General features: G+C 58.9%; 1 protein-coding gene across 2 annotated transcripts; it reads left to right on the plus strand.

The window, feature by feature from the left end:
• The first annotated feature begins 6223 nt into the window (after positions 1 to 6223).
• On the plus strand, positions 6224 to 10532 carry PIM3 (Pim-3 proto-oncogene, serine/threonine kinase). Of its 2 annotated transcripts, XM_072596519.1 has the most exons (6): positions 6226 to 6394; positions 6488 to 6597; positions 6789 to 6839; positions 7393 to 7756; positions 8724 to 8900; positions 9085 to 10532. In XM_072596519.1, the coding sequence occupies exons 1-6, from the start codon at positions 6310 to 6312 to the stop codon at positions 9267 to 9269; spliced, it is 972 nt and encodes a 323-aa protein (XP_072452620.1). In that variant the 5' UTR covers positions 6226 to 6309; the 3' UTR covers positions 9270 to 10532. The 2 variants fall into 2 exon arrangements, with proteins under 2 accessions (XP_072452619.1, XP_072452620.1); XM_072596518.1 differs by having other exon boundaries at positions 6224 to 6597.
• The last annotated feature ends 761 nt before the right edge of the window (positions 10533 to 11293 follow it).

Consider the following 11293-nt stretch of genomic DNA (forward strand, 5'->3'; position numbering starts at 1 on the left):
TCCAAATCACTGATAAGACTGCTGATCAAGAGCAGATCCCTGGAGCAACCCACTAAAGACCTCCTGAAAATGGGCTGCATGATCCACTTCTTTGTCCTGTGCCAGCCCTAGGCCCAGAAACACCCAGGGAACCAGAGGGTGCTGGGAGGGGGAGAAGAGGGTGCTGGCTTCCAAAACCTCTTCTTTGCCTGGGTTTCATACCAGATTTGGAAGAAAAAAAATTAACTAACTTCTGATGGGGTCTGCTCAGTGGTGGGTGGGACTGTCAAGAAGTCATTGATGTCTACTTATACTCAGATGGTGTAAAATGCCCCAACCAGAAAGAGCTCTCAGCTGGGAGGCAGGAGGCCTGGGTTCTAATCCTCAGCTGATTTTCTATCTCTGGGTCACATTTTACAAAATGAGTGGATGGGATTATATTGTTTCCTCCTGCAGTTTACTACTCCAAATCTCAGAGCTAGGACCGACCTCCAAGGTCATTTTGTTCAATCCAGTGACCTGGACTTGAAATCTAGCTCTGATGTTCATTCTCAGTTTCCTCATCTGTAAAATGGAAGTAATCTCTGCACCATCTACTTCAGCAGGTTGTTGGGATGAAAGCATTAAAATACTATAGAAGTGGGAGTAATGACAGTGATGAGTATAGCAAAGTTAAGGATATTCCAGTGTGGAAAATCACAACCCATTTATTGTTTATAGACTTAACCAGAGGCTCAGGGAGGTTAGCATCTCCAAGAGCCTGCCAGATATTGGGAGGCAGAATTCAACGAGGAGGCCAGGGTGGAGCAGGCTAGGGCCGCAAGAGTGAGAAGAGGGGGATATTACAAAGGGCTGAGGTTACCATGAGTCCTTCCAACAAATTTCTTCTCCAAACCAGATCTCCACTCACATTTCTACTAAACAGGAGGACTGGATCCATTTGCCTCTAAGTCCTTCCCAGCTCTAAACCTAGGATTTGAGAGCTCCTTTTGGAAGGACTTGAGGTGGACTTTGAAGGACAGGCTGGATTAGGACCAGAAGAAGGGAGAATTTTAAAGGGTAGGGGGAATAGAGATGGGTGAGGACTTGGAGGGGATTGAGCCTTTTAGCCTTTAGGTAAAAGAGTCACAGTCTGAGGTGCATGAAAGCCAGGAATGTCACAGCTGGGTGACAATTGGGGACCATCTTATACAATCTGCTCATTAAGGCTGAACTCAGGATCTCCCTCCACTCTCTTCATCCTTCTCTTTTCTCTTGCCAGGGACATGCCCTTTGCACTGGAAATGACATAATAAAAATGATAACTGAAATGGTGAAACCCAAGATAAGTAAGGAGATAGTAAGAGAGCTGTTAATTGGCTTTGAGGAACAAAAGTCCACTGGTTCAAGGATGGATGAGAGAAGGATGAGAGGAACCTGAAAGAACAGGAAGATGCAAATATGAGGCAGAAGTGAAATAGGTCCTACCCTCCAGGTGTTTATATTCTAAGGGAGGAGGGCTGCAAGATCCTGGAGAATCAGTGGGGGAGGAACTGGAGGAGAGCAAATGTCCTAATTTTCCAAAGAGGAAAGAGAAGAGAGCATTATAGACTACAGGCCAGTGAGGTTGACTTCACACCTAGCCAAGGAAGGGTGTGATTCCCAAAAGCCAGCCTAACTTCATCTAGAACGGATCCTCACCTTACTTCCTTTTTTCACAAAGTAACTAAACAGGTCTATCAGGGTATGTGGTAGGTCTAGCTTGCCCAGACTTTAGCCAAGTCTTGGTAATGCATTTCATGCTACCAGAATGGAAAAGATGGAGGAGAGATATGGACAAGACAGGAACAAAATTAGATGGAGTCATAACCAGTTGAAGAGTGCACTCCGAGATGATTCAAGATCAAAGTAGCAGAAGGTCTCCAGGGAGGTGCCCTGGGGATCTGTACTTGACCATATGCTGCTTAATACTTTGTCCCCAGTGCTGATAAAGATGTAGATGACATGCTTACCAACTTTGTAAATGACAAAGTGATAGTGACCACACTTGCTGGCTGAGTCAGGATCAAAAGAAAAAAAAAAGATCCAGACAGGTTAGGACACTGGACTAAATCCAATAATGTAAGATCAAATTCAGGAGGGGTTAATGTAAAAAGTCTTACACTTGGGTTCAAAAAATCAATTTTACAAGTACAGGATGTAAAGGGGATCATTGGGCATCCGAGTGTTTGAAAAAAAATCTAGGGGTTTCAGTGGATTGTAAGCAGTGCAGTCAGCCAAAATCTAACGACCTTAGGGTGCATAAGGAGGTAGGGTTCCCTCTGTACTTTGCCCTTGGGCAGGTCAAACCCAGAGAAGGGCAGTCAGATTGGCCAAGGACCCTGAGTCCATAGGAAGGAACTGGGCACATTTAGCTTCGAGAAGAGAGAACTGGGGGACTTGCTTGGGAGGTCAGGAAAAACATGATAACCCAGAAATCCTACCTTTTGGAAGAGGGATTGGGAATGTTCTGTTCTGCCAAAAGGCATAATTCCAAGAGGCAAATTGAGTGTAGGGGTCAGGAAAGCATCCTTCCAGAGAGACCTGGTCTAAAGTAGAATGGGCTGCCTTGGGAGGCAGCAGGTGGGCTCTTTCTCCCTGGAGGCTGCAAGCCGAGGGATTCCCACTGACTAGGGGTTGGGATATGGTTTGCTGAGGTCCCCTTCGACACTCCAATTCAATGATTCCAGAAATCCAGGGCTCCTATGTCTACCGCCCATTGCTGGGCCTCAGTTAGGCATCTGCACAATGGGAGAACCATATGGCATCCCATCATTCAGAGGATGCTGGAGACAGGGAGAACATTAAAAACCAGGAACAGAACCTGTGCTTCCTCTGGTACTGAGGACTCTCCGGCAGGATACTGACTGTACTGATTGGGGGGAGGGGGGGGCGGAACTTCTCCACAACTCTGTTATTACATTGTTACCATTCCTTACTGCATGTCCTTACAGAGCTGCCCAGAGCACTGAGAAGCTGAGAGATTTGCCCCAGGAACAGCAGCTTTCCAGCCACAGATTCCACGCTACCTCTGACTCTTTTAAAGGGGAGGGAACCCCCCTGTTTAAAACCTAGGAATCCTTGAAAGCCTCCTTCTCCATGAAGCTTTCCATTATGGAGCTCTGCCTCTTCAGACTCCCAGTCTCTTTCTTCCAGGGGTACAGATCACCCAGACCCTTATATCACCCACGTTCAGACGTGTCCCCAGCTCAAGGAGCTACCCCTGGGCATGGATTTAGAGAAGGAGGACAGGGCAGGCTGAGCAAGATGCCCAGATTTGGGGTGGGTCTAGGCGTGCCTTCTCCCCTTCCCCCACCAGGTGCAGTGGCTGCCCGGAGGCTTTGAAGTCAGGGTGCCTAGGCCCCCCCTTTGGGCTCCGGCCCTGCCAAAGGCTCCATTTTCCTGGCCTTTCGATTTCCCTAAAAGTAAAAAGAAGCAAATGCTTGTACTGCGGATTCCCTTGGAGCCGTGGAGAGCCAACAAACCCTTCCTCAAGCTCGCTTTGGGAGGTGACGATCAATTACTCCTATTTTTACTGTTAGCCATTGGGAATGGCTGAAGCCCAGCTGGGGAAGGGTGATGAGGAGGAGAAGGATCCGAGGCCCCCAAGCCTATAAGGGGATGGGAGGTGGTCTCAGATTAGGAAGGAAGAGTGTGGGGCAGGATTCTAAAGGTGAGGTTTTGAGGGGCTCGGCGGTTATTGAGGGAAGGGACTGGGTATGGGGAGTCTCCAGAAGAGGAGGCTCGGCAGGGAGGGGGGATCTTCACAGAGGAGTGAAGGGCTGTCTCAGGCGAGGAGGCACACAGGGAGGGGCCCAGAACTGAAAGTCTGGGCTGCAGCCGAAGCTCGGAGTTTGTCCTCAGGTGACCCTCCCTCCTCCCTCCTCGGGGCCTGGGCAGGGAGAGCAGTGGCCGGGCACAATCCCAGACCTGAGGGGGCCTGGGCGGCCTGCAGCGCTGCCGCAGGGGCTAGGAGGGCCAGGTCGGAGGCTGCGGCTGCAGATGCGGCTGCTGGGAGGGCATGGGGGTGCTGACTGGGGGGCATTCCTCGTGGGTCAGCGCCCTCTGCAGACCCCTGTGGACTCTGCTTCCTCCCACCAGTCCAGCTCTGCGGGGAAAGGGCGGGGGAGCCAAGAGGACGCTCCCCCCACTAGATGCAGGCCAGCACCGTGTGCCAGTCACATACACAAACACAGCCGGGGCTGGCAGCCTTGGATCCAGACACACAGCGGCGCGTCAAGCACGCACGCGTGCACACACACACACAACCAGCCTCGAGCAGACACTCCCCCCCCTCACACATCATACAGAGTGCCACACTGAGCACAGGGGGCTGCTTGAGATGAGCCCCCTCCCCGACCTGTAGCGTCACCATGTCACACACACATGCCGGGGAGCCACGGGTCACCCCCGTAGCCACGCACCGAGTCTCCCCGGTCCGAGACACGCGCGCACACCCCCTGCATACACACTAACACATACGCAGGCAGACACGCGTCCTTACCCACACACCGCCCCTGCCACGCGCGCACGCTGCCAGACATCCCGCCGCAGTGCGTGCGTGTGGCTGGGGGTGTCCCCACGTCTGCTGCTGTTAGCCCCCTCCATCCCTGGGGGGCGGGGACACCTCGGGCTTCCCCCACCTGAAAGGCTCATGGGGTCCTCATCGCGTGCCGCCCTCGACCCCCGAGTCGCAGGCAGGGGGCACCCCGAGACCCCCGCCTCCTTCCTTCCAGCTTTGTTACCCCTCCGCCCCTTTCCCCGGGATCCCCTCCTCTGGCCCCCTCCCCCCCATCCCCTCCCCAGGCCCCCCACCCCCACCCCGGGATTCCATCCCCGCCCGCCCGCCCCGCGCCCTGGATGCCAGCCTCATTCCTCAAATTCTCCCCTCTCCAGAGCCCGCAGCGGGTGGGGGAGGGTCGTGGGAGGGGGGAGGTGCCGGCCGGCGTCCCGAGCCGCGAGAGTTGGCACGTGGTCGCTTTTTTTTAAGAGGGGATGCTGGGGGGAGGGGGTCCCCGGTTTCCCGGGAGTCGGTACCCCTCCTTCCCTGCAGCAGATACGGAAAATTCACTCGGAAAGGAGTCTGCCCTTTCCCGGAGAAGTCGGGGGTGGCTGGGGGATGGGGGGGTGCGCCGAGGAATTCCCGCCCGTGAGCCGGGACCCCAGCAGCTGGGCCAGCCGGGCCTGCCTGGCCTGGGAGCGCGCGCCCGGCGTCAGGCTCCCAGCGCCCCGCCTGCCCGGCGGCGCGCTGCTCATGCATATGCAAATAGCCCTGGGCTCCCTGGGCTCCCGCACGGGCTGCCTCCCCACCGCCCGAGAGGGGAGAGTTGTTTAAAAACCCGAGGCTTCCCATTGGCCCTCGCGGCTCCACCCTATGCAAATGAGCGAACTCGGGGCCGGCCGCTCGCCCGGACTGCGTGTGCACGCTGCAGAGCGCGAGCGAGCGAGCGAGCGAGCGCGCGCGCCCTCCGCTGGTCAGACTGAGCAGAGCGAGAGTGTGCCTGCGCGGCGCTTACTACAAGAAAGTAGTCCCCGCCTTTCCCCCCCAACCCCCCGCATCCCTCGGCGCCCCAGCGGCTGAGCAGCGTCCTCCTCCTCCTCTCCTGCGGGTTTCCTTGAGTTCCCCCTATTTGCGGGGTGGTGAGAGGGGAGGGAGCTGGGGCGTGAGCCTGTGCGCGCGCGCGTGCGTGGGGGAGGGCGGTGTTGCTAAATCGAACAGAAAAGAGAGGTGTTTCCCAGGCCCCCCATGCACCCCCGCCTCCTGCAGGCGCGCGGAGGGATACGCGGCTACAGCGCCCCCCCCCCCCCCCCCCCCACCAAAATATTGGGAGTTAAGAGGCGGGCGCTGTGTGTAAGCGAGCTCAGAGCAGAGCGCGCGGCTCGGACGGAGCGGAGCAGAGCGGAGCGGAGCCAGCCGGCGGGCCAGCCCAACCTAGCCCGCCTAGCCAGCCGAGCCTAGCCAGCCGAGCCTAGCCAGCCGAGCCCAGCCGGGCAGCCCCGGAGCCCCGGCCCGGCCGAGTCCTGTTCGCCCCAGATCTGCGCGTCGCGGACGCCTCTCGCCCCCTGCCTCCCTCCGTCCCTCCCAGGCTCACTCGGACGCCGCCACCGCTGCCCGGGACCGGAGATCGGAGCACCCCGGGGCCGTCCTTCCGTCGGCGCGGGCTCGTGGCCGCCCGCGGGCAGTCGGCGGGTCTGCCGCCGCCCGGACTCCGGGCGTGTCCGGCCGAGCCCCGGCGGCCCCCCGCCCCACGCCCGCTCCGCGCCTCGGCCCCCGGCCGCGCCACCCCGCCGGCTCCCGGCCCCGCAACCGACATGCTGCTGTCCAAATTCGGCTCGCTGGCGCACCTGTGCAGCCCCGGCGGCGTGGACCACCTGCCGGTGAAGATCCTGCAGCCCGGTAAGCGGCGCGCCGGGCTAGGGGGCGCGGGGGGACCCCGCTCCGCGCGGGGCCCCGCACCAACGCCCTGTCCCCTGTCTACTCCGCCCGCAGCCAAAGCCGACAAGGAGCCCTTCGAGAAGCTCTACCAGGTGGGCTCCGTGCTGGGCAGCGGCGGCTTCGGCACCGTCTACGCGGGGAGCCGCCTGGCCGACGGGCTGCCGGTGAGTGCGGGTCCCCAGCCGACCACCAGCAGGCAGGCGCAGGGCGTGGGCCGGGGGAGGACGGCGCTCCGCGGGGTGCCCCGAGCTTCCAAAACTCGGGGGAGAGGACCAGGCAGCCCCGAAGCCCGGGGTTGGGAGGGGAGCGAGGCTGGGTGGAAGCTCCCCTAACCCGGCCTTGCCTCCCTCTCTAGGTCGCGGTGAAGCATGTGGTTAAGGAAAGAGTCACGGAGTGGGGCACTATCGTAAGTGCTCGGACCCGGGGCAGAAGCTCGGGGAGGGAGGGGGGCCAGGGGCCTGGGGACCCGCTCCTGTCCAGCCCTGGCCGGGGCCCCGCCTCTCCCCTCCCCCTCTCCGGGGCGGAGGCTCGGGGTTCCCGCCCCTCTGTTATTGTTTACATGGGGTGGGGGGGGGCGTGAAAGATATGCCCGAGTTTTGCCCCACCCCCTTCCCTTCCTTCCTCCTTCTGTGCCCCAAACAGGCCCCTTCCCAAGGCTGGGGCTTTCCCCCAGCTTCTCCCTTCGGGCCTTGGCCGGGGAAGTGTGGGGGGGAAGCTTAGTCACCTTGTTTGTGTGCGAGGAGGGGAAGAAGGCTGGGCTAAACTTGGGGGTGTGCGGAGGGAGGAGGAGGAACAACTTGAGAAGGGCATGAGTGTTTCTGTAACCCATACTATGTGCTAGGCACTGCGCTAAACGTGTTACGAGCAGTCCCTGTGCAGGTAGGCTCGTAGGGCGCTGTGGGTGCAGGGTCTGGGGGAGGCCTCGGGGCTCACGTCCGGCCCCTGTGCCCCCTCCGCAGGCTGGCGTGATGGTGCCCTTGGAGATCGTGCTCCTGAAGAAGGTGGGCTCCGGCTTCCGAGGAGTCATCAAGCTCCTGGACTGGTACGAGCGGCCCGATGGCTACCTCATTGTCATGGAGCGGCCGGAGCTGGTCAAGGATCTTTTCGACTTCATCACGGAGAAGGGTGCCCTGGACGAGGAGATGGCCCGGGGGTTCTTCAGCCAGGTGCTGGAGGCCGTGCGTCACTGTTACGCCTGTGGGGTGGTCCACCGAGACATCAAGGACGAGAATCTGCTGGTGGACCTCCGGACCGGAGAGCTCAAGCTCATCGACTTTGGCTCGGGCGCCTTGCTCAAGGACACGGTCTACACAGACTTTGATGGTGAGTTAGACCCGTGTGTGCCCTTGGCTGTGTTTGGGGGAGGAGACGTCGTCCCGCGTAGCGTGTCCTTCTGTCCAGGTTTGGGGTGAGGGGGAGGGTGACAGCCCCCAGAGCTAGCTCTGTACCTGGGAAAAGAAGGTGTTTCTTCTGGGGAGGTCTGTTTATGCAAGAGCCCCGATGCTTCCCTCCAATGAGGGAGCCCTGTCATGGGGTGGGGGGAGGGGGGCTAGACTCCTGGCAGGCGGTCCATATGCGCACGCGTGAGAGGGGGGAGGGAGCCCGCCTGCCAAGGATGCGGGATGCTGCAGAAAGAAAACCCTGCATTGCAGATCGAAACCCCGGGAATGCCAGGGCTGGCGTCTCCCTGCCCCCACCCCAGCCAGCCCCATCCGTGCGGGCGGGGAGGGGGGAGAGGATCCCCCTGTGGCTGAAGGAGTCCCCTCCTCCTTCCCCCCCAAAAGAGCCCCGTATCCTCACTTCACATCTGTTTGTTGTGAAACCCGAGTCCCCTGCTCATGTGACCTCCTGCATCACAAATTCCAGGTTGAGTGGTTTCCAAGGCGCCGGGGGTGGGCCGAGCCGCAGCGACTTATTAGGCAAGGCTGAGCCGTGGGGGGCGGGGGAGGCCCGCTTCTCCTCCTGCGCTGGGCTCCTTGCCCTGCTAAATGAGTTTTGTCTAAAAAACCAAAACAAACCGAGCCCTGCGGGGTCCCGGGTTTGGAGAGCTCCGCGGCCGCCTCCCTCCGCCTCCTCGCTGCCTCTCCTCCCCTGCCCGGTCTTTTGTGTCTAATTTTGGGCCCGGGCAGGCGCTGCCGCAGACACCACGCGGTGCCCACGGCCTTGGTGAGCAGTCAGCTGACGGCTCTGCACTGTCCTTGTAACATAATAGTCCCGGCTTCTCCCACTGCGGACCCAGGGGTGGACGTCGGCCTCTGACTTGGGCCTGGTGTCTTTGTGTTCGCTCCAGGCACGAGAGTGTACAGCCCTCCAGAATGGATCCGGTACCACCGCTACCACGGCAGGTCGGCCACCGTGTGGTCCCTGGGGGTTCTCCTCTATGACATGGTCTGCGGGGACATCCCTTTTGAACAAGATGAGGAAATTCTGCGAGGACGGCTTTACTTCAGGAGGAGAATTTCCACTGGTGAGAGTCGGAAAACGAAGGTGGTGTGCCTGGCCTGGGGCCCTGGAGGCTAGAACGGGGCAGAGGGTCGGGAGTGGCCCTCCCTCTCCGTACGGGGAGGCTGGCCGTGGAGGGGCGTGTCCCAGGAGGGGCTCCAGTGACTGGCTCTCGCTCCCATCTGATGACGCTGCCTTCCTCCCCCCAGAGTGCCAGCAACTCATTAAGTGGTGTCTGTCCCTGCGGCCCTCGGATCGGCCCACCCTGGACCAGATCTTTGACCACCCCTGGATGCTTCGCTCAGACGTGGGGAAATCCGAGGACTGTGATTTACGGCTGCGCACCATCGATACTGACGCGTCCAGCACGAGCTCGAGCAACGAGAGCCTTTGAAAGAGGGCACCAGCGCAGCCCCCGCCACATGCCCACTGACCTGGGGCAGAGGGGCACAGACCGGGCAGGGCTAGGAAACCCCTCCTCCTCCTGTAGTCGAGTCCCCGTCTGAGGGGCTCAGGGACCCCCCTGCTGATGGCCACGGAGGGCCAGCACCTCTGAGCCCCAGGCAGGTGGGTGGGCACCAGGCCCATCTGCCCCGCCTCTCCTCCGGGAGCAGCGAGCACGCGCGACCTCTAGAATCCCGCGTTCAACTTCTTGGCTCTCATAGAGCTGGGACTGATTCCCTTGCTTCTGAGTGCCTTTCTGATAGCTGCTTTAGTGGGGCTGGGGAGGGGGTTCCTGAGCTGCCTTCAGTCCGAGGGCTCACCTCTTGGGGCCCAGCACCCTCGCCCCACGATTGACCCCAGGGAGGGCACGTGCCCACATGCCCGTCCCTCCATTCTTTGCTGCTCCCCTACCTTTCTGGCGGTCTGCACTGAGGCCAGACTGGGCTAGCCGCTTGGGTTCGGAAATCAGGAACGTTCACCCTGTTTCCTTCGGATCATCTCACCTCTGGGCACAAAGCCCCCTACCTGACACCCCCACCCCTCGTCGGTCTTCTGACTAAGCCCCGCCTTCTCCACTGTCCCTGCCCTTCTGGCCACCCTCAGTCTTAAGTGTGAATGGGCCTGTTCGGGAGGATGCACAGATCAATGCAACTAGCTAGGCCTGCCCGGCCCGCCCCTGTCCGCGTATTTATGTCCGGAGCCCCCCTCCTGTATGATAGCCACCGTTTTTATTTATTGTATGACCATTGAGGACAGCGCCTGGCCCTGCTGGCCCGGCCTATTTATTGGGCTTAATTTATTGTTGATTCTGCCTGCGGAGGCAGCCCAACTGACCCTGAATTCTTGCATTCCTGTTCACTGTGTTTTCTTTCTGACTCCCAGTATTTGTTGAAAGATGGAGAATTATTGTACAAAGTCTAATTTAAGGGGAATAGAATGTCTTTTCTAAGTGGGGTGGTGGCGGGCCCTTGGGCGCCACTGCCTGGGGCTTGGTGGCCCAAGCTGGGAAGGGGGGAGGGTCTGTCTCCAGGGCGGGGGGAGGGTGGCAGTCAGCAGCCCCTTTAATTTATTTTACTCGATGTGTTTGTGACCAGGATGCCCCAAGAGGGACCTGGATTTGGGGGTTTGGTCCTTCACTTGAACAGTGTGAAATGTATGGAGATCATATTTTTTTATACAGGTTATTTCAATTAAATTTTTTTTTTGTATATAACAAGTGCCTCTGGGATTCTTAATGCGTGGTACTGGCTCTAAACTTTAATCCTTGAGAAGCTTCTTTCTTCATCTGTGAAATGGGAATATCAGTGATACAACTCACGTGACCACCTCCAGGAGGGAAGAATTCCACAAGTCCTCAGATGCTGCCCTAGAATGGGGAGCTAGGATCAGGCCAACCAGATTGGGGGGAGCAAGAGAGGTTAGGGCAGAAGGCCAAAGAGCCAGGAGCTGTCTTGCCCTCCTGCCCTAGGGCTGAGACAGGAACCTGAGCCCCAGGTTTTCTCTGCACCAGGGTCTCAAGAGGAAGGCGGTCTAAGATCTCATCTCTCCCTTTTGGCCCTTTCATTGTATTAGGAGAGGGACAGATGTGTAGCATGCCCATGATCTGGCTGAGGAAGGAGTTGGGACCTCCACCCAAAGTGGGCTATGGGGGAGAGGAGGAAGGTTTAGCAAGTCCCAGGTGAGTTACCACCTGGGGCAGGAGGGGGAAGGTGAGGGATCTCCCATGTCCATGACCTTGCTGATGAAGGTGTTGGGGCCACCCCCATGCCCCAACCCAGAGTGGGGTGGGGGGGAGAATGAAGACTCATATGGGTGATACAAGGCGGGACTGGGGACAAGGGAGGTGAGGAGGGATCTCACCTATCAATGGTCAGGCATGGCTCTAGGCCTGAGTCTGAGCTCCACTGGCATCCCTGACCCCTGACTAGGTTACCAAGGTTCGTTCTCCTACAGGATGGCCCCAGCCCACTTCTA

The sequence above is a fragment of the Notamacropus eugenii genome, chromosome 3, assembly GCF_028372415.1.
Source record: "Notamacropus eugenii isolate mMacEug1 chromosome 3, mMacEug1.pri_v2, whole genome shotgun sequence".
Classification (NCBI taxonomy): domain Eukaryota; kingdom Metazoa; phylum Chordata; class Mammalia; order Diprotodontia; family Macropodidae; genus Notamacropus; species Notamacropus eugenii.

Coding starts and splice junctions, on each gene's coding strand:
- PIM3 (XM_072596518.1), top strand. CDS start 6,310: ATGCTGCTGTCCAAATTCGGCTCGCTGGCGCACCTGTGCAGCCCCGGC. Junction 6,598..6,788: donor GCCTGGCCGACGGGCTGCCG/GTGAGTGCGGGT, acceptor CTCCCTCTCTAG/GTCGCGGTGAAGCATGTGGT. Junction 8,901..9,084: donor CAGGAGGAGAATTTCCACTG/GTGAGAGTCGGA, acceptor TCCTCCCCCCAG/AGTGCCAGCAACTCATTAAG.